Below are 19,733 nucleotides of genomic sequence, written 5' to 3' on the forward strand. Positions count from 1 at the left end.
CTCGTGGAGAAGATGGAAAGAAACTATTACGAGGGGTCGGGGCAGTGCTTCAGAAACCCAGCGCTGTTGCATCGGCTTCAGTACTTTCCGTTTGTGTTCACATATTCCTTTCCCCATAAGCATTAGAACTTGGAGAGACTGGTTCTGTAATTTGCCTATTCTTGGACACAACTTAGTAAAAGATTTAAAACGCATGCGACCTACAGACGATATAGTATTTTTGGACTTTTTTTAAAATGCCGTTTACTGACTCATCTGTTAGAAATATTTTCATCTGTAATTTAAGAAATTAAACGTACCAGATAATGATTTTCAAGTGACTGTATTTAGCGTCTACTGGGTTTTTTTAATATAAAAGGAAGCCTATATTTTGCATAAGAAAATTGCTGCCAAAGGTAATTTTCAGTATGGAAACCGTGTGAGTCAGATATGATCATTAGTCCTAACAGTTGGGTTTTCATTGCCAATAACTTGTCAATCACACGGAACGCGGCCCACAACATAAAAGAACTTCTGGCAGTACCAAGATCATCGTATCTTCTCCTCTTCCCAGATGAGGTTTTAATTTTAAAAGAGAGAAGAATGAAGCAAAAGGAACTAACTGACTTTTCTATCTTCCACAGGGTACAAGATCAAAAGCACTTCCCAAATGGATTAAAATTACTTGTGGAAAAACTCAGACTGAAATTTTCAGACAAGAATTTATTATTTTTGTTTTCCTAGACACACTAATATAGACCAGTTAACTAAATACTTATAGCAGTGCTCGACCAGTTAATAAAGAAGAGTCCTCTGTTTAGACCATTTCTCAGCCTCCCCTGCACACGTGAGCATCCACAAATAGGTAAATAAGAGCTCCAAGACAGAGCTTAGAGCCATTCAGCTGTCCACACCCAGGGGAACTGCTGGCTCCCGCCGGTTCAATACTCGGTGGCCGCTCCAACGCCTACACAGGGTGTGTTGCTTATCGGGAAGGCTGGGCTCATTCTCCTCTTCCTCTAGTGTACATAATAGAAGGAGATGCAGAAAGAGAGGAGATCAGGAAGGCAGGAGTTAGAGTTACTGCTGGCAGACTGCTTGTACTGAAGGTCTCCAGCCAAACACAGCCTTAAGGAAAGCAAGTCTGGGAAAAAGACCTTGAACTCTAGTATTTTCCAGTTTACTGCTGGAGACAAACATGAAGACTTAAATGTACAGCTTGTGCATGTCTAGGGCCTGTGGAGGAATATTACAATTAGCACTACCATGAAGAAAATCTCAATGTTTTTCAAATGATACAGAAAAATTCCATTTTAGAAGTGTGCTGGGGGTTGGGTTTTTTTTCTTTTTTTTATCTTTCACTAACACTTGTGTTCATCTGTAAGAACAGCCACTCCTTGGATCTTTTCCTCGCTATTTAGGAAGGTGATGTTAAAATGCTCCTTCCTCTTGATCACCACCTGTTTCCTTTGCCTTCTGCACACACAGTTAAGATTCCCTATCCAAACAGGAATGAGAAAACTGACTTATGCATTTACACTATGGTATACATGAACAAAACCACAAACCGGCAAAGCATACACAAAATTACACTGGATTTATGCCAAATAAATGAATGCTGCTCCTCATCTCCCAGGAGAGAGCAAAACTCACCAACAACCAAACCATTCACCGAGGTGAAGACCCGCGGGACACCTGCTGTAGGAGAGCTGTATGGGCACTGGAACGGTTAAAGTTTTAACGTCCCTAAATGCTGCGTTTGCCTAGTCACAGCCAATTGCCAGAAAAGCAGCAGCGTTATCCATCATTTGCAGTTAGAGTTCAGTCATCAAAAATTATCTTTGGATTCTTTGCATCTGGAACATCGCATAGAGGCAGACTTTATAAAGACAGCACTAACGATTAGGTCCTGTAACAAGACAAGCCAAAGTACACCAGCCATCACTGGAGGGAGATTCATGGATCTGAAAACTGAGAAAGCTGTAATCAATTTATAATAAAGATAAAGCAAATGCAGCATTTATCAAAACATACTGTTAACAGCTTAAGAACATTTAACAAATTTTCAGCTCAAGTAAGGGCGGGCCAGACATTCTGCACGTTACAAAATACATCTCGATAGAGTTTATTGTACTCAGCCTTACCTACAGAGAGAGCCTCTGAATTGGCTGACAATCAGAAAGGCATGAATTACTAGCTTTAAGACCAATTTTATCAACCAATTTTAAAAGCTGTTAATCTGTTGTAGATTATTCTGCTCTGAGAAAAGCGAAACGCACCTGTAAAATCAAGGGTAATCATTCATAAATGACAACACCCATTTCCAACTAGCTCACCAACAGCCAGATAACACTACAAGTGATCCAAAGAACCCATCACTTAAAGTCAGGCTTGTTACTTCAGGGATTTTACAACACCTGGATGGGTACACAAGCAACTTCATACCCTGGGGTTTTTTTAAAAAACCAAAACAAAACCACAACCAATTTCTCCTTTTTTGAACACAACTGAAACTCCATAAAAGTTACATGCACAGAGAAACACCGTCTCCAAAGAACCTTTTGGCCTAAGCAGGCACCCAAAAGCAGCAAACACCAGTATGTCCAGATCATGTGCAAGCAACATAACTAGGATTGAAAAATACTATAACAGAAGTGGCATTAATATTAGTCTTCTATTTTTCATTATGGACAAGGAAAGGACAGGTCACAACTTATAATTAACAGGTTAATACAAGCCTCTTTAAAGATAAATGCACTCATAAAAATATAACAGCAAAGATATATTTTTTTTCAGACAGCATAGAAAGAAATTTACAGTTGTTACCCCTCCTTGAGCCTTAACTTCCTGAGCTCAATTAGTAGTACTGCAGCCTACTGGAGAGTGTATTAAACATGAAATGAGAAAGCCTGAGCTAAGGGAAGGACAGTCATCCTCCATAACAAAATATGTAGGCTTGACTGATCTTGAACAGTCACAATAAATTGTCTACTGCTGCCTTAGCACTAAAATAAAAATTGCCATGTGTTTAGAAACAAAAGTAAAGACTTTGAGTCCTTTATTATACAATTAGCTACTTCTAGATTTATTTTCCAAATTTCCTTACAAATTCTAGTATCTGATATCAGCCTAAGTCTGACTGATGTGGCATTAGAAGTTTGGGGGTGAAGGAAGCAGCGTTATACACTGGCTTTCAAGACACTAGTTACAGTAACTGAAGCCTCGATGGTCACCAGACAACAAGCTGCAAATAAACACGATAGGTTTCTGCGAACAGAACTCAAACACACAGCTCTTACAGAGCCAGTTTGTAAATAATTTCCATCACATATGTCTGTTTCTCTCGCTTTTCACGGTTACCTGACCAGTTACGTACACTTGCCACCACACACACACCTCTATAGAGAGGCCAAAGATGCGGCTATTCTGAGAGCTGGTACTAAATCTTTAATGTCCATATACCATTCCATGAAGGGACGTTAAAGGAACCCCACTCTTCACTCAGAACACAATTTCAAGAGTTATTAGGAGCAGATTTCCGGTCTCACACTCCACCCTTCAATATGGAACAAAGAGATTGAGCTAAAGATACGCAAAAATGTACAGTTCCACAAAAGGGAAAAATTCTGTTTGGAAAGACTTCCAGATTCCAAACAGTGTGTTTTTTATGTTTGGAAATGTATCAGTTAAATAGCATCTGCTGCCAAATAAAGCAGATGGAAGACTGGCTCTTTGCCATCTTACCAGCCTTGCCGAGACCTTGCTAGATGTTAGGCTGCTTCATCCTCTCAAAGCTCTGAATCCATCTACAGCTCTTTTCCACCTTGCTTAAAGTAAAACTAGGACTCTCCAAAAACACTGTAGATTATTTCTTTTAAAACTGTACTACTATGTATCATTTCCTGTAAGTAGCGAGGCCAGTTGGTTTTGCAACTTTTAAAAATAGCATTACTGGTAATTCAATCTGCTGTAAACCTGTACACAAATGATTTTGAAACACAACTTAAATTTCTGTCATTTCCAAAGAAAGACGAAAACTTGCCCCCATTAATCACAAACTGGTTAGCTGCGCTCCATTCATTCGTCGCCTTGTACTCGCGGAATTAAACACCCCAACTTACAGGAAAAGTTTTCAGGGAGTGCTCTTACTGCTGGATTTTCAAACTCCCAAGCATCTCCAGAGACTGTAACATTATTTAAATTCTCAAAACTGGAATCCAAATGAATACATAAAGCTTTTCTGCCCCCTTCTGTTTATTATATGCTTGATAAATTACTTCTTAAAATATGTAGCATGTAATATATGCTTCCACAAGCCGGTGCACTGCTTCAAATATATTAAGATTTTGAGTTGCACTAAAATATGATCCTAATAATCATTTTCATCCACTTTACAACATTCATGAGGTAAAAACTGTCCACTTCCATTGAACACAATAATCCTTTTCAATTGTTTATTTAGGCAAAAGGAAAAGCATGAGCCACGTGAAGGCATTTGGCCTGAGCCACATTTCAAGTCATGCACCCTTTACATTTATTTCTTGAATGCAACAGCTGGCTATGCTCATGGAACCATAGAACTGAAGTAAATGTTCTGCTTCCCCCAGAATTCATTTAACGTGACCTCACGGAACATGGCAAGGGGGTAGGTCAGCCCACATTTTGCTACTATAATGGGGTTTAAATGTTCTTAGACAGTAATTCCACTAGTAAATGTCCCCCTAATCTGTGTATAAAACTCAAAGCCTTTTCGATCCCCATGTACACCTCTCCCATTCTCAGATACCCTTACGATTAAAGGAGGTTGATTTCTAAAATGGCGTGGCACAAGGGGCAAATTCTGTGCATGTTCAGCTGCCTTGTTTCTCAGCTTACTACTGTGGAGTGCAACGTATTGCACCACAAGGGACTTGACACAACCGCATTTCTGCTTTTGGTGCCATAGCTTTCACGTAAGGTTTTGCTTTCCAAAATGAAAATAAAAGGATTCACTAAAGGTCTCGGGTGCAGAACAAAGTTCCTGTGTATTAGCTAGGTGCGAATAACCAAACTTCACCCACGGGTGAATCAGAGCAAGCACAAATTACTTTCCATGCTTTACACCTCCTAATTGAAAGCATTTCACATTTGTCATGGACTACAAGTAACAACCAGGGAAACTCACTGTATGATTACCTGGCAAACAGTAAAATATTAAGACTGGTAACACATCAACAAGACCAAAGCCTTTGTCTAAAACTTGAAGTCTTAGGTAATACACTTCCTTCATTTTCAGTGTACATTGCTGAAAATCTTAGCTAGCATTTTATTTAAGACTTCAAAATTTTATCTTTCTAGAAGATTATTTCTAGTGTTTTAAGCCTCACAGGGACATTTTAAACACTACCACCACAATCAAAACGATCCAAGCCACACATTTTGCATCCATTGCTCAAACATAATTTATCAGCTGCTACTTGCTAGGCTCTCATTTGAATCACTGGACTATTATAAATGATATTTCGTCAGAAACCATTAACTTAAGAAAAATTGGACTTGAGAGAATGAATCAACACAGTTCAAATCTTGGTCAGTTTGAACAGTTTAACAGATTAAGTTCCACCCCATACATGCATGAATTATTGAACTCTCCAAAACACAGATGAAACGTTGGTATTAAAGTGTTGTTTTAATTCCATAACCTCGCACTCTCAACCTAAATGCTATCTGGAAATTATACATTGTTTCTGAATTTATCAAATCCCAGCAACAAATTACTAAACACTTGGCTGCTCAATATCTTAGTGCAACAATAATGGAATGCAAAATTCCAATGAGAACACCGCTGTACAAGCTTCTTAAATCCAAGATGCCATTTCTCCTTAGTCCTGTGTGAATTTTAACTCCCAATAGTGAAGGGAGTAAGTGTAAAATCTGCACAAAACAATGGTTTGTAACAAAAAAAATCTTCACTTGCTGATAGTCTGTAACAAAAACTCCAGACAGACAACCAACAGGGCAAGCTTAATTTCAAAATATCTAAGTCTCCAATATAAATGTCCAAAGCAAGAATTACCATTGTTTGCAGCACTGCCCTTACAGGATACAGCAAATAACAATAAAAATCAGAGTCATGAAAGCTCTTAAGCTATTTTCAATGTAAAGCTGTATTGATCCTAAACATACTGAATCCCAGAAGTCCACTTAATTCGTAGCAGGTACTTCTACATGAAGTGCATGTTTCAATGCAGGTTAAAAAAACCACGTAAATCGGTATTCTTACAGGACCAGAATCAATCTCAAGATGTTGAGGCTGACAAGCTCTTATGACAATTAGGAAACTTTGGAAAGTATTGTCATGTTTTCCAAGGAAACAAAGATGTCAAGGGTCGTTTGTTTGGGTTTTTTCCATACCGAAGTCAAAGAAACTAACACTCTGCAGCCCTGGATAAAGAAAGAGGGGCTGACACCTAACCAAAGAATTCTCTTATTTGATTAGTTCAGTTTCATAAACTGAATTTTTAAATGCAAGACAGAACTGTAATTTTCAGATAAACATCTCTGCTCCACCTCAAGAAGGTATTTGAGTTTTTCATCTGTCCACTTATATATTTGAAGCCACAACAACTCTTCCAGACTAAAATACCGCTGGCATTATAGGGTGACAGTAGCTAACTTCCTTCATTTAGGAAAACCATATAGAACACTTCACACATGCAACTTGAAAACTAGAGTGAGTGTGCCTGTGTGTGGCTTTGTGTGTGTGTTCATATACAAATGCATGTGTAAGAAAGCCCTTTACCACCAATTTGCTGTAAGGATTTAAAAAAAAAAAACTAATGGCAGATAGTAGAACTGAAAACAGAGGCCCCAAAAGGCCTGAAAAATAACAGCATTGCGGACCAATCAATGTAATCACAAATGGCAGTTCCAATTCTGACTCCCTCAGTCAAACTTCCACTTCACCAGAAATTTTGTATCTAAATATCAGAGTTTTGCTTATATTTATGTGCTCTTCAAAAAAACATGAGATTCTAAACAAAAACTTTAAATTCATAAGAAGGCAGAAAATCCCCTAAAGTCATGACATTTTAATTATGATCTTTACTTTGTGTTAATATTGCCTTTGTCCCCTAATCGTGAGCGGACCTGAAATGACCACGGTGAAAATAGATCGCAGACATTTGTGCCATTTTCCTTCAACCCCTTCCATGCCCAGACATAAACAGACTGGACTTGCTCATGAAAGAGCTATTCACATGAGGGCAGCACAATCATCCTCAATCCTTCATGAAACAAGCCCATTAATTTTAAACAGAACTCTTACTGGCTGAAGCCACAGGCCCGACACTTGAACTGGTAATTTAAAATAAATGTTTGCACACACTACCATTGACTGATGACAGAAAGTGACAGGGAAACGTTGTTAATTTATTGATACCACAGGGTCCAGTCCAAAACAATGACAGAAGTTCATCTGTGTTTTTGTCAGCCACTCCCAGACTCAAAGGTTTGCTCTACAGACGCTGCTGGATGAGGCCCCAGAAAGAGGCTCTAACATAAGATACGCTGAAGGATAAATAAGCCTGGCTCGCTTATAGAACATGACAAGAACTGCAGAAAGCCTAATGAACTCCAAAGCTTCTCCAAATAAAGCCTTTATAACACATTCTGATTAACACCCCAAATCACTGACTATAATTTCAAGGCATTATCCGTAACACTCGCTCCCTCCCACCCCCCAAAACACGGCTTAATTTTACATCTTTTGCTGAGCTGCCTGCTGAGTTGTCTTGAGGACTGACTCTGCTTCCAGGGAAATATTTTTTCAGGCCTAGAGCTCAGTGCATGAGATCAGGCTTACAGCAGGGAGGGTAATGTACCTGCAACTTGAAAATAAACCATATAGCCTATATCCTTCAGGGTACTATATGTCTCAATATATGCTTTGTTTCAAACTGGCTACTTAAAAAAATTCTTCCTGCAAATCGAGGGTCTTCAGACCTGAAGAGGGTATATCTCCAGGGAGGGACAGTCAGCTCTTCAGTGAAAGTAACGATCCTGAAGGTTTACAATGTTCATTTATCACTCAAAAAAAAAAAAAAAAAAACACTACTGAAGAAAAATAGCTAAAAATTAAACTTGGATAATGGGTTTCATCACCAAATGAGTTATAGTATCAACTGCAGCAAATGTGGGAAAGAGGTTAACTATGTACACCAGAGACCCAACGGCCACTCTTTAGCGATAAGAACTGAAGAATTACTATTCTTTTTAAAAGCCTGGATTAGCATAGTAGGACAGTTTATTATAATCTATAAAAATCCTTCTGATAAAAATGCAAGAAAAACGAAAAAACTATTCAATACCTGATAACATGAAATTAGGTTGGTCAAGGGGCTTGGAACTCACAGAAAAAAAATATATATATATTAAAAACTAGCTATTTTGGTTTTTATACCAATGCCTTGATTACATTTCTTTAGGTTGGTTTGGGGTTTTTTTTTCTACAGGCTTTATGCAGAAGCAACAAGTTTTGCTAAATCTAGAAGAACACTCAGCCTACAATTCTTTTCACCCCACATCCCCTTGCTTTACAACTTCATTTAACATCATCTCAGTTTTCAATTCTGCATTATTTGACTACAAAACCACATGTAAACAAAGACACAATCACACACCAGAAACACAGATCTGGAACTTGGGAAATCTGGAGCCAAAAGGCTTGACAACTGGCACACCGCAAACAAAGTGGATGAGCAAATCCTGTTCGTCAAAACCTATTACAAACACCCTGTTGATTAAACTTAATGGTAAAACAAACATATTAATGAGTTACACCTACAAAAATAAAGCAAGTTCGTACAACCCATCTGGTACACAATGGCATCAAGCCTTCTCTTTCGCATGCAAAAAAACTTGGGTTTGTATCTTAAGACGAAAAAAAAGACCAACGTTGCCTTCTAAAAGTAGCGGATTGAACCCACCAACGCCACAATTAACCACAGACAATATCCAAAGCACCTCCACTTTAATAAGCTAACACCCAACCCACTCAAGCCTTGTTCAAGGATACCATATTAGGTCTCTGCACAGTAACTGAGTGCATTAAACTCTGCAATTCCATTTAACTCTCCAGTTCCCATTAAGGACAAAAATATATGCAATTCTATCCCTGCACTTCGCAATCAGGATCCTTAATCGGTTAGCCACAAGTGCATATGGGACAGAACCAGATGTATGTGGTCTGTACTTCAACTTTACCGTAACAAAGGCTCAAGGAAAATATCTGAACAAAAGGAAAACCCCGTTTACCTACAAATTCCTGTATTTCATCAGAAACACTTTTAAGTAGGAAGAAAATACCTATTTTAAATTTAAAGCCTCTCCAAAATTCATACATTTTAAAAACTGCTCTCTGTTACATCTATTTACCCAAGAAAAATTTCCAAAATAACAGAGCAGGATTGTACAACACAGTATTTGCAGAAAATACCCATGAAAACAAATGATGGAGGGTTCTGTGAAACCAAAACAAATTCCTATGTTATCTGAAGCAATCAACCTTAACCATTTATACTTGGGCTCACCCTCTCAGAAGAGTGACTAATGGAAAGATGTTGACAAAAATAACACAGTTTCTGGACTGAAATCTTTCAGATGAAATATTTTCTTCAAAACACGGATAAAAGATTTTAGACACGCTGTCACACCACGCGTTCGTCAATTTATAAATCTCAAGACCTGGGCACATGCTAAATTTCAAACTTGTCATTTGAGGCTGCCACACTGACAGGCCACCAGGCATTGTACCAATTCTCCTGTCCAAGAAACTTTCAGCAGCTACTGGAATTTTTGACCAGCATGGTACCTCATAAAGAAAAGAAATTAGAGGTTTTTAATAGCCGTACTGCCAGGAAATGGTGCAGACAGAGGAAGAGAGGCAATCACTTCCTGGATGGAAAAGCAGGGCTGTATTAACGCTGCACAATGCCGGACAAAGCTCAGAACACCGGAACAATACGTGCACTCCCATTACTAATCGCTGACATTATTTTGCTCCTGTTCTTGGCTCTTTTCAAGCTCCATACAGTTCAGCATAAGTCTGTGAGATCTAAGGATCTTTGCCATCCATTCTACTAGTTCTGAAACCTTCTGACGGCCTTTCTTCCGAGAAAGAGATCTTAAAAACTCTATCAACGCTATGTCTTTGTAGGTAATCCTGATAACTACGTATCTTTAAGCAGCAGCCAGTAAACTTTGAGAAAATACTTGCCAAAACTCCTCTATTTTCCGCCCCCCCCCCCAAGGAAAATTAGATTTAGCATCATGCCGCTTCTCCAGTCCCAGCTAATACTTTGCACTCTTATGACCAAATCTGAGAAAAAGGAAGAGTTCAGAGAGATGTTAAACACCCGTTAAAATCTGAGGCTGGGGTAAGGACAGGCCCGAATGCTACACCCCACCAACGGGAACTCAGAAAGGTCTCATCCATTACCCCACAGCAGTCACATATGCTACTAGCATAGGAATAGCACAAGACTTCAAAATCCCACAGCAGGGAGCATCACGGACCATACAGGAAACACGAGGCTCATCCAGTGAGAAGGCAGAGGACATAGGACAAGAACCTGTACAAAACTGCACTCGCTCAGTTCTGATTTTCACGTGATGATTTATTGAAATACAACAGCTACAAGTCTTCCCATATCGTTTACGGCCTATTGCTGCTTCCCCAGAAACAGTTTACATCTCACAAATTCGAAATGACTTCCTTTCAAAAGTAGTATTCTCCCGGTAGTTTTTGCTGTAGCTTAAACTTCTTACTTGGAGATCCAAAAGTTAGCCCTTAGCCTGTTGTTCCTCTGTATCTCAACTGTTCATACAAATTATTCATTACACAGCACCACGTACCCTGTATTTTCTTCCTTATCTGCACTGCAATTAGCTGGTATATAATGAGGTACTGTAACAGCAGATCAGAGTAAACAATATGAACAGAAGAATCACAAACACAACACAGCTTTCAAGAAGATGTACTTATGCAAAATATCAAGAGCAGCAGACAGTAACTGCAATTTCTGAATACAACATTTCATGGTTTTCCAAGAAACATCAGCAAGCCTTCAAAAACCCCATATCCAGAAAAGGTTGTTGGAAGATTTCCATACCTATCATTCCTTGTGTGTTTAATAAAGAGACAGAAAGCAGAATGAGACTCTAAAACGCACTGCATTTCTGTCCTGGGAGCTGCTAATGTGGGGTGGTTCCTGATTTACTGCAAGTCTCCTCGAAAACTTCTGCTTCATTTCCCTAATAAGAATTTTTACATCTTGGAAACAACAGTTTGGCACAAAAAAAGGTATGAGTTATCCCAATAAATCAACCTGTTGTCTTTTCTACTAAACTTAACTTCTCATTGAACGTAAATCTGACGACCATTACAAAGCGAGACTCCTGCCTTCCTCACGCAGCTATATGGACAGATGATACTTCATCACTCCGTCTTGTAAGCAGCCAACGCACAGAGCTGCCCACAGCATAAAATTCCACATCGTAGTCAAGGCGGGCCATACTGCACAGCTGTGAATTCACCTGGTACGCTGTAACTACACGATCCCACCACAAGATGACACAAAGGAAAGCTCCTCTGTCCAAGCTGTCCTTGTTTTCATCACATGATGATGACCCTGAGCATATCTCAAACCGACAAGTCTTAGGAAATTTGTTTAATTTTAAAAGCACAGATAGCACAAAGCAATCGAACTGTGAATTCATAACCGCAGTTCATACACTTTACTGGGTGCACTGCCGTAAACAAATTTTGATTATGTTAAATCTGCACCAGATTAACGCAAGTAGCTAAATTACCAGGAAAACTGTAAACAAAACTCACTGTAGAGTGGAAGAGAAAAGAACACAAACCCTACGGTAGTTCTCAAAAAAAGCATGAGAGGCTGCTTTACTGGCAGCGTAGCACCATCTGGCTGACACGCTTTTGCTAACTGCAACGTTTCTCTCCGTGGCAAACCCGGCATTATTGTGGTGGCAGGAGGAGGAGGTTGAAGAATCTCGCGCAGATACAGAATCTGAAAATCACAATCGCAAATACTACCTCCTGTTGGCAGCTCCCCGCTGCCACCTGCAGTGCAAGGGGGAGAGGGAACGATACAGGGGAGCTGATAGAACAGTCCACACAGGCTTTAACTGGAAATAATCAACAAGCGATACATGTTTTTAAGAATGAGACAGGGGGGTTTCACCAAAACATTTTATCGTTGTGAAACTGACGCGTTACTAATGCCAAATGAAACACATACACCCCTAACTATTTTCTTTTGAGTCATATAGGCCACAGACCGCTAAAAGAACAAAAAGCCCTCAGTGCTGTATTGGCAAGATGTATTCGATAATGTGCAACTTCATACCAACACTAACAAATAATTGGGGCGCAGTCTTCAAGACTTCTTTCTAAATTATGTTCAGACTGTCTGAGAAGTCATCGTCGTAAATTTGTACACCCAAAACATTAAACACCCAGCTCACCATTAACACGCAGGACAGATTTCTGATGGTTACAGAGAATTTAAAAAAAAGAAAAAAAAAAACAAACAAACCACACCTCAGGTCTGACAATCCCATCAGAAACTCAAAATAGTGCCATTCACAGAGGAAAGCATTCACTGGACACAAATTAATAAATTCCCAAGGGCACCACATATTTCTGAAAACGTTTTTGAAGTCTTTTATGCACAAACCGCAGTAAGTTCGGCTTACACACAAGAACTTGAAGATCTCCAATAGAATGACAAACAAAAATTAACAACAGATTTAAAGAAGGTTCCTTGAGAAATAATTATTGATAAAGAGTTTTTAGCAAGAACACTGGTGTAATTTCTGGTTACTTGCTCTATGATCCAAATAGTTACTCCATGTACTTTATTTCCTTTGAAATCGAACTTAGCCATAATTGACCTTTCCCATGTATGACTGGGAAGCCTTCAAAGCACAGCTGAATGAAGACACAGCACCTGTTTTAAAGAATAATTAAATGGAAAAGGGAAAAGGAGGATGTCCAATGGTCAGGATGTTCATCACCAGCACAGAACAAGGACCAATAAGGGAATCTTAAACTGGGGCCCAAACATTATATTTGGACGCCTAAAAAGGAAAGTTGTTTTGGAAATGTTTGAGGACATCAGCTGTTCCTAACTAGACAGGTGACTGTTACAGCAGCAAATATACACTGAAAATAAAAAGGACATTTGAACTTTTAAAACAGAGATCAAGGGACACATTGGCCTCTGTATCATTTTAGATTTTTAAATACAAATAAGGTATCTTTTAAAAAGATTAGCCTACTTTCATCAGAAATAATCACACTCAGTGAATAATTGTGAGGCAACAGGCTGCTGTGTGAGCAGGGTGCATCCCTCTTACGTAAAAATCTCCAACTCAGAACCCTTACGGTAGCAAGGTTATACTCCAGCCTGTTTCATAAATGCATGAACTGAAAGAGCTTAACAAAACACAATTATGACCTTTAGATAATTTTTTAACTTAATACCTATTACCAAAATAGCAATACTGGCGGTTAAAAAAAAAAAAATACAGCAGGGAGCAAGAAGCAGCCTAGTAGAAAAAGGGTAACGTTTGGGGGGTGGGGTGGGTCCTTACCTCACATGGACGAGTCCCACAGCATAAAAAGCAAGGAACTAATCTCCTTCTATAGAGCTCTAGAGTAGCACCCCCGAAACACTGCACTGAGTATAACATACCAAACATTCAAAATTGTTTTCAGATATTGAAAAAGTTCAGACAGCGCAATGAAAAAGATCAGAAGATGGAAAAACAGACTGACAAAAGATGAACTGTTGGTGTATCTTGACTAGAATGGTATGACATGTGAAAGTTGCCTATACACCTTTGTAATGGAGAATAAAAATTATTTAGAGAAATATTAAGTTTTTTCTAGCTATAAAAATATTAATGAGGGAAAAGTTGTTAGACAAAAGGATCTTTTGATAAGCATATTTCTCTGACTGGACTCATCTCCATGGTAAAGTGACAGGCACATCAAGATTTAGATATTTAAAACCATATTAGACAACCCATACGTAAAGGTACTGCAGGTCAAACCTGCTATTTCATCGAAGTGGATTAGATTATTTAATAGATTTTCCATCTCCAACTTCTAATGCCAAAATAAGCACAGATAGTATTCTAGCAAGAGTCTTTAGAAAACAAGCACATAAAACAAATTCCATTGTGTTTCTGGTGAATAAAAGCAAAATGAGAAGCAATTAGGACAATGATGAACTCATTAACTCAAAACAGCCACATAAATAAAAGTAAAGCAAGTCTAAAAAACCTAAAATAGCTGATGAGTCTTTTCCAGAGGACGGATGAATCAGTCTGGTTTAAGTCAAAATGAAATGTGGAAATAGTTGCAAACTGTCCATGGACCACTGTCTCATTCGAAGTAACATCATGAAACTGGTACAAAAGTTACCTTCAAGATAAATTAATTCTACATTCATAAACAGCATACCAAGCTCGACAGCTATACATAAAGCTGCAGAGCTTGATGCCAAAGAAACGGATTTACATTATTTTAAAAAGCACGCTGATGAGTAATCTGTCTTCTCTTACCATCGCACTTTATTGCACGTCTGTGTAGCGCCAAGAGGAGAACCTGCCACCATGGGGACTTGGATGGGGCTATGCTGTTTGTTCATGACAAGATCCAACTTCTCTTCCAGTGATTTACAGGTAGCCTCTAGTGCCAGCAACTTTGCCTCAATGCTATCCAACCGCAGGCATATTGTCTGGTTAATGGAATACAGGAATGACTAGAAAGGGGAGAACGCAAAAGAAACTGATTTTAGAGACTTAACGCATTTATCTTCAGCAACATACACATAAGGAAGCTCCAGATAAATGTGGCTGGAAAACAATTCTAAAGGAACTAGCAGTGCGCCTAGTGACAGAATTCAGCCACGTACAAAATTGATGACATCCAGGAGCATTTTAGCATTCTCAAATTCTTCCAGATCTTTATTGAGAAGCCAAAAGCACCCGAGCCAAACACATTTTCACCTAAGCACTTTGTTACTATGATTTCATACACCACAAAATCATTTAAATGACATGCCAAAGCCTTTCGTTCCATACATGTAAAAACAAAAGCATTATAAATCTATGAACGCATCCTCCTGGATACAGTTAAATAAGATTTTTTCCTGCCCAAACAGATAAATTCAGATGATTACAGTGGAAATTATATCAACACAAATAACCTCAGAGACAATTAATGTCACTCACTTAAGTTTTCTCTTGAACAGCAAATCAAGAAAAGCAAATAAATAAAAAATCTGTTTTCATACACAATTTTACTCAAAAGAAAGCATATTCTGCTGGGTTTCACTTGGGAAAAACAGGCCATTAAAGGATAACGTTACACACATTCTCCTTTGCACACAGCAACTATGCCATCTTGTGGCCCTCCGCTACAATTTACACGCCTAATCAAGCTGGTTTACAGCGCGGCTCCCCCAGTGCTCTTTCCATACAGAGCTTCAGTTTCTTTGAGCACTTCAAAATACAGAATTACATATTATTTAACCTGTGTGGCAGTAAAATACTACTCATATACTTACGCTCCAAGACGAGAAAAAAAAAACCAAACCCTAAAGCACACTAGTGAGAACAGCAGGGGAAGTTCTGCAAGTACAGAAAAGCCTGAGCTACTGAGCCTGAAGCAAACACGGCTTAACTACCAGGAGAACGCTGTTAGCTTAAAGTAATAATTTAAAACATGCTGAAAGTATCTACAAATTGTAATACAAATACATGCTCAAGTTTATCTTTTAGGACAACTTCCTTCACTTTTATCAAAAAGTGTTCCAACAGTGATGTTTGAGTCACTGGATGAATCCTGACGACGTTTTATACCACATATTAAATTCTTGCTCCTGATTTTACACTGGAAAATTAGCCAAATACCCAGATTTTTTAGTTTATGCACAGAAATGAACAAATATTTAAAGGAAGGCTATGAATAATTCCAGTATTATGTATAAACAGTTTATTTTACATTCTTTTAATATATTTCCCCAAGAAAGCTAACTTAATTGCTATTACAAATAAAAACAGTAAAAGGCATTATCATAACCTTAATGGAGGGATCCTGGCAGTTAATTTCTATACGCTGACGTTTCAGAGCGGGCTCTACATCATCATCTGTCACTTCATGATTCTCCAACACAACTGTGAAGAAAAATAAGCATTATAGTTTATAATACAAGAGGACAAGGCTCAAATTAAAAAGACATTAAATGGATAAAACAAACAAACAAAAAAAAGGCATTTAATTAACATATTGTACATATTCTTTTACACTTACTCAAGTTTTCTCTTAAATATATGACAATTATTTATTGCTTTTCAAAAAAGCATTCATCCAAATCTAAGACTTTGTTTCAAATGCATTGAGAATGTAACGCTCGAGCATTACCTTGGATTCTTTTATTAGGGACTTACCACGAGGCAGCCGTTGCCACATTAGCTGTTCTGCTCTGACAGATTCTACAGGCTTCTGAACCCTCGCGTTTATACAAAGCCATAAAAAGTACTAATGGAGTTCCGTACGATGAAAGGATAACACCCACTGCTCAGCGTAGTAGCGGGTTATTTTTCCCCAGTATAGACAAAAACTCCTGCAAGCTTTCCACAATAAATCCCTACATATGCAGACCTATAGGTCCTAATAGCCTTTCATCTAAAGGGAAACACTGAAAAGAACAGTCACAAAAAATGACTGAATTTAGAACTGGAAGGCCTGGGTGGTAAAATCAAGAGGTAGAGCCCCAAACAGCCTCGCGGTCACAGCATCACCTGAGATCGGACCAGGTACAAGTTCCTTCACCAAAGTGAGCAAAGGAAGACCTGTTAAGGTTGACCACACCACAGGCGATAATCCTGAACAGCGACCTACCAGCTGGGCTAGACAGGCAGGTCCCAGCTTCTCCTCCAACTCTTTGGGAACATTTCTGAATTAACTTTTGCTTTCTGCATGGAAAAAAAATGGGTTTTGATACGTGATTCTGTTTTCTGGACCTGCAGTTTCTGTTGTTTCAGTCACTTACTCACACGCAATGGCAGCATAGGATCAATGTCTGTCATTGATCTCAACACATTTTTGCTTAAGAAGTAGGTCAAGTTCCAAGCAAGGGATATCACAATATCTGCTTCCAGAAGCATTTACTGTCATTTTGTTGTACATACAAAGAATTTTAATAATGTACAAGAGAAACTATTTTACAAGTAAAACAACAACTCGTAACAGATGGGTCACAGTTCTCATTTGAGGGAAAGCCTAAAACATGTATTTGGTCTGGATGAAAACAAAATATTGCCGGAGGCCATACTTCATTCAAGGTTTTCAGCATTAGTCTATCTCTGCACAAAAAAAAAGAAAGCCCCAGGCAATAAAGCCTTTAAAGGAAACATAAAATGAAAAAATAACCTGATCTAAAGTTAAGCTATTGCAAACTTGGTGTGCAGCCTTAACAAGTGCCTCTCAGAAAAAAAATCTGCCGCACCGCTTCATATTTTTAAGAAAAGCTCAACAGTGACTTCCACTTTGTTAATGATCTTTCTCATGCCATCACCACCATCTCTACTGTACCTGGGTTATCTGGAGTCAAGTCTTCAACAGCAATCTGAACAACATCTGCCAAATCCTGTTCTGACATCATTCAGAACCAGGCAGCGATATCCAGTCAAACACCACTGCAGGCCCCCAAGTAAGTAATTGTACAAGTCATGCAATCCTGAAAAACAGCAGCAAGAAGAGCATTAACACATATATGCTTGATCAGTACAGCATTTATTTTCTCATTCTTCCTCTATAAAAGGAGACAACGTTCCTTACAGAAGTGACCACCCTACAAAGTGATCATCCAGCGGTATCAGCTGCTGCTTTATTTGGTAGCCTTGTCAAAGAGCCAGGAACTGAACTACCTGCATCGCCTGTGAGAATAATCTTCCTATACTAGCACTGAGACAAGAGCTCACACTTCCTTTGCTGATCCACCTTTCTGCATTTTCCCAAAGGATAAAGAGAAAATTTAGCTTCACAGATTTGACAGCTCATCAGTATAAAATACAAAATAAAATGTTTTAAACTGATCTCTTGCTTTAGAAGTTTTAAGAGCGTACAAGACCATTCCTAAACTGCAGGGGTTTAACTTAGGAATTATTACTTAGGTCTTGGAAGTGATCAGACTTTAGTATTTAGTCTTGACATCGCAAAAGCCACGCTACATTTGCAATGACTGCATTCTGTGAAGATGTATATGCACACAAGATCCTTACACATATGAATTTTAACAGGCTTCTAAAATCTTCATAAACATTCAGCAGAAACAGGGAGCTGCCCTGCAGCTAACTACAACTAGACTTGAAGCAAAACTTGACTTTTTCTTTTCTTGGCTATTGAACTTGCCTCGTTTTTCTACAGCTCAATTCTGATGAAACTAGTTTCAGAATATGGTCCTGATTTTAGAGCCAAAATATTTCTCAGCCTTGCTCCCTTGGAATTCTCTGTCAAGGTTATTTATTAGTGTTTTAAGAGAAACCTTCAGCCTGTAAAATTGAGTTAAAATCACTGGAACCGTTCATACCTGTGCTTTCCCACAGTTTACAAAAAGATGGAGAATGAATACCAAGAGATCAGCAGGTTTTTTTCCTTTTTAACCTGAAGCAAAAAAAACACTGGAGAGACAATCTGAGCTTCACCAATGGAAATGGTAATCCATCCCTTAACTCTGACACTGAATCAAATCCAACTACGCATAAAGATTTTCCTCTTTCCCTCTTCCACTTGAGCACAAGAAAGCCATTAAGCCAGACAGGTGGAGGAACAAATTCTTGAAGAGAGCAGCACAACCTACAGATGAATTTTGAGGCTGGCCTGAGCAACCGCTGCGCGCTGTGAAAGCCCATCTCAGAAGGAGGACTCCCCACGCATCAGAATTGTTTACTCAAAATACCAGCACTGCCAATACTGAGTCATTTGAAATTCTGATCACGGTGAAAAACTGTTGGGACAGCACAGACTGCGGCAGCACGCCCAAAAAAAACTGGCAATACATTAGTGCATATGGATGCCATTTTGGCAAATTTTATTTGCCATTTCTGAGAAATCCTGGTAACCAGCCAGGCTTAACATAATAAAACAGCTGTGCTACAGTTACTGTTTCATAATGTTACATACTGCTAGTAATATTAAGAACCCTGCCCTCAACTTGAAGGAAGACATCCGCCACTCCGAACACTGAAAAAGGACAAACTAGAACAAAATCCAGCTTTTAAAGCTTTGTCTATTTACACGAGTCAAGATTTCACCGATACTTCACGTGTTGCATTTAAAGCTGTTACAGCCACAAATCCAATGTGTTTTGTAAAACGTTCCAAAGGATTCGCAATGGTTTTGTTTAAATCCACTTCAACACTTCATGCGATGCACATATTTGGCCTTCCAAAATTCATAGGAAAAAAAAATCACCGAAATTAATTAAACCTTTCTTCAGCACAAACAAATAATTTCACACTTCTGACATCTGTTCTCCACCTCTCATGGGTCATAGTCTGAAAGCAGTCTACTTCGCATCGGAAAAGTACCACCAAAATATTCTGTCACAGAGCCCTGAAACAAGGGCATGACAACCCAACTATGATTGGCAGAACAGCCACTACACACACAGAGCAAT

At 38.8% G+C, this 19,733-nt stretch overlaps 1 protein-coding gene across 2 annotated transcripts in view; it reads right to left on the minus strand.

The window, feature by feature from the left end:
* Window positions 1-19,733, minus strand: part of BANP (BTG3 associated nuclear protein) — a 153,351-nt gene that overhangs the window by 120,860 nt on the left and 12,758 nt on the right. For both annotated transcript variants that reach the window (XM_075101197.1, XM_075101196.1), the window contains exons 2-4: window positions 17,648-17,792; window positions 16,133-16,227; window positions 14,611-14,810 (exon numbers count right to left, since the gene is read on the minus strand). In XM_075101197.1, the coding sequence (XP_074957298.1) occupies window positions 14,611-14,810; window positions 16,133-16,227; window positions 17,648-17,717 (365 nt within the window). In that variant the 5' untranslated portion in view covers window positions 17,718-17,792. The remainder of the gene's footprint in view (window positions 1-14,610; window positions 14,811-16,132; window positions 16,228-17,647; window positions 17,793-19,733) is intronic.

The sequence above is a fragment of the Phalacrocorax aristotelis genome, chromosome 8 (genome assembly GCF_949628215.1).
Source record: "Phalacrocorax aristotelis chromosome 8, bGulAri2.1, whole genome shotgun sequence".
NCBI lineage: Eukaryota > Metazoa > Chordata > Aves > Suliformes > Phalacrocoracidae > Phalacrocorax > Phalacrocorax aristotelis.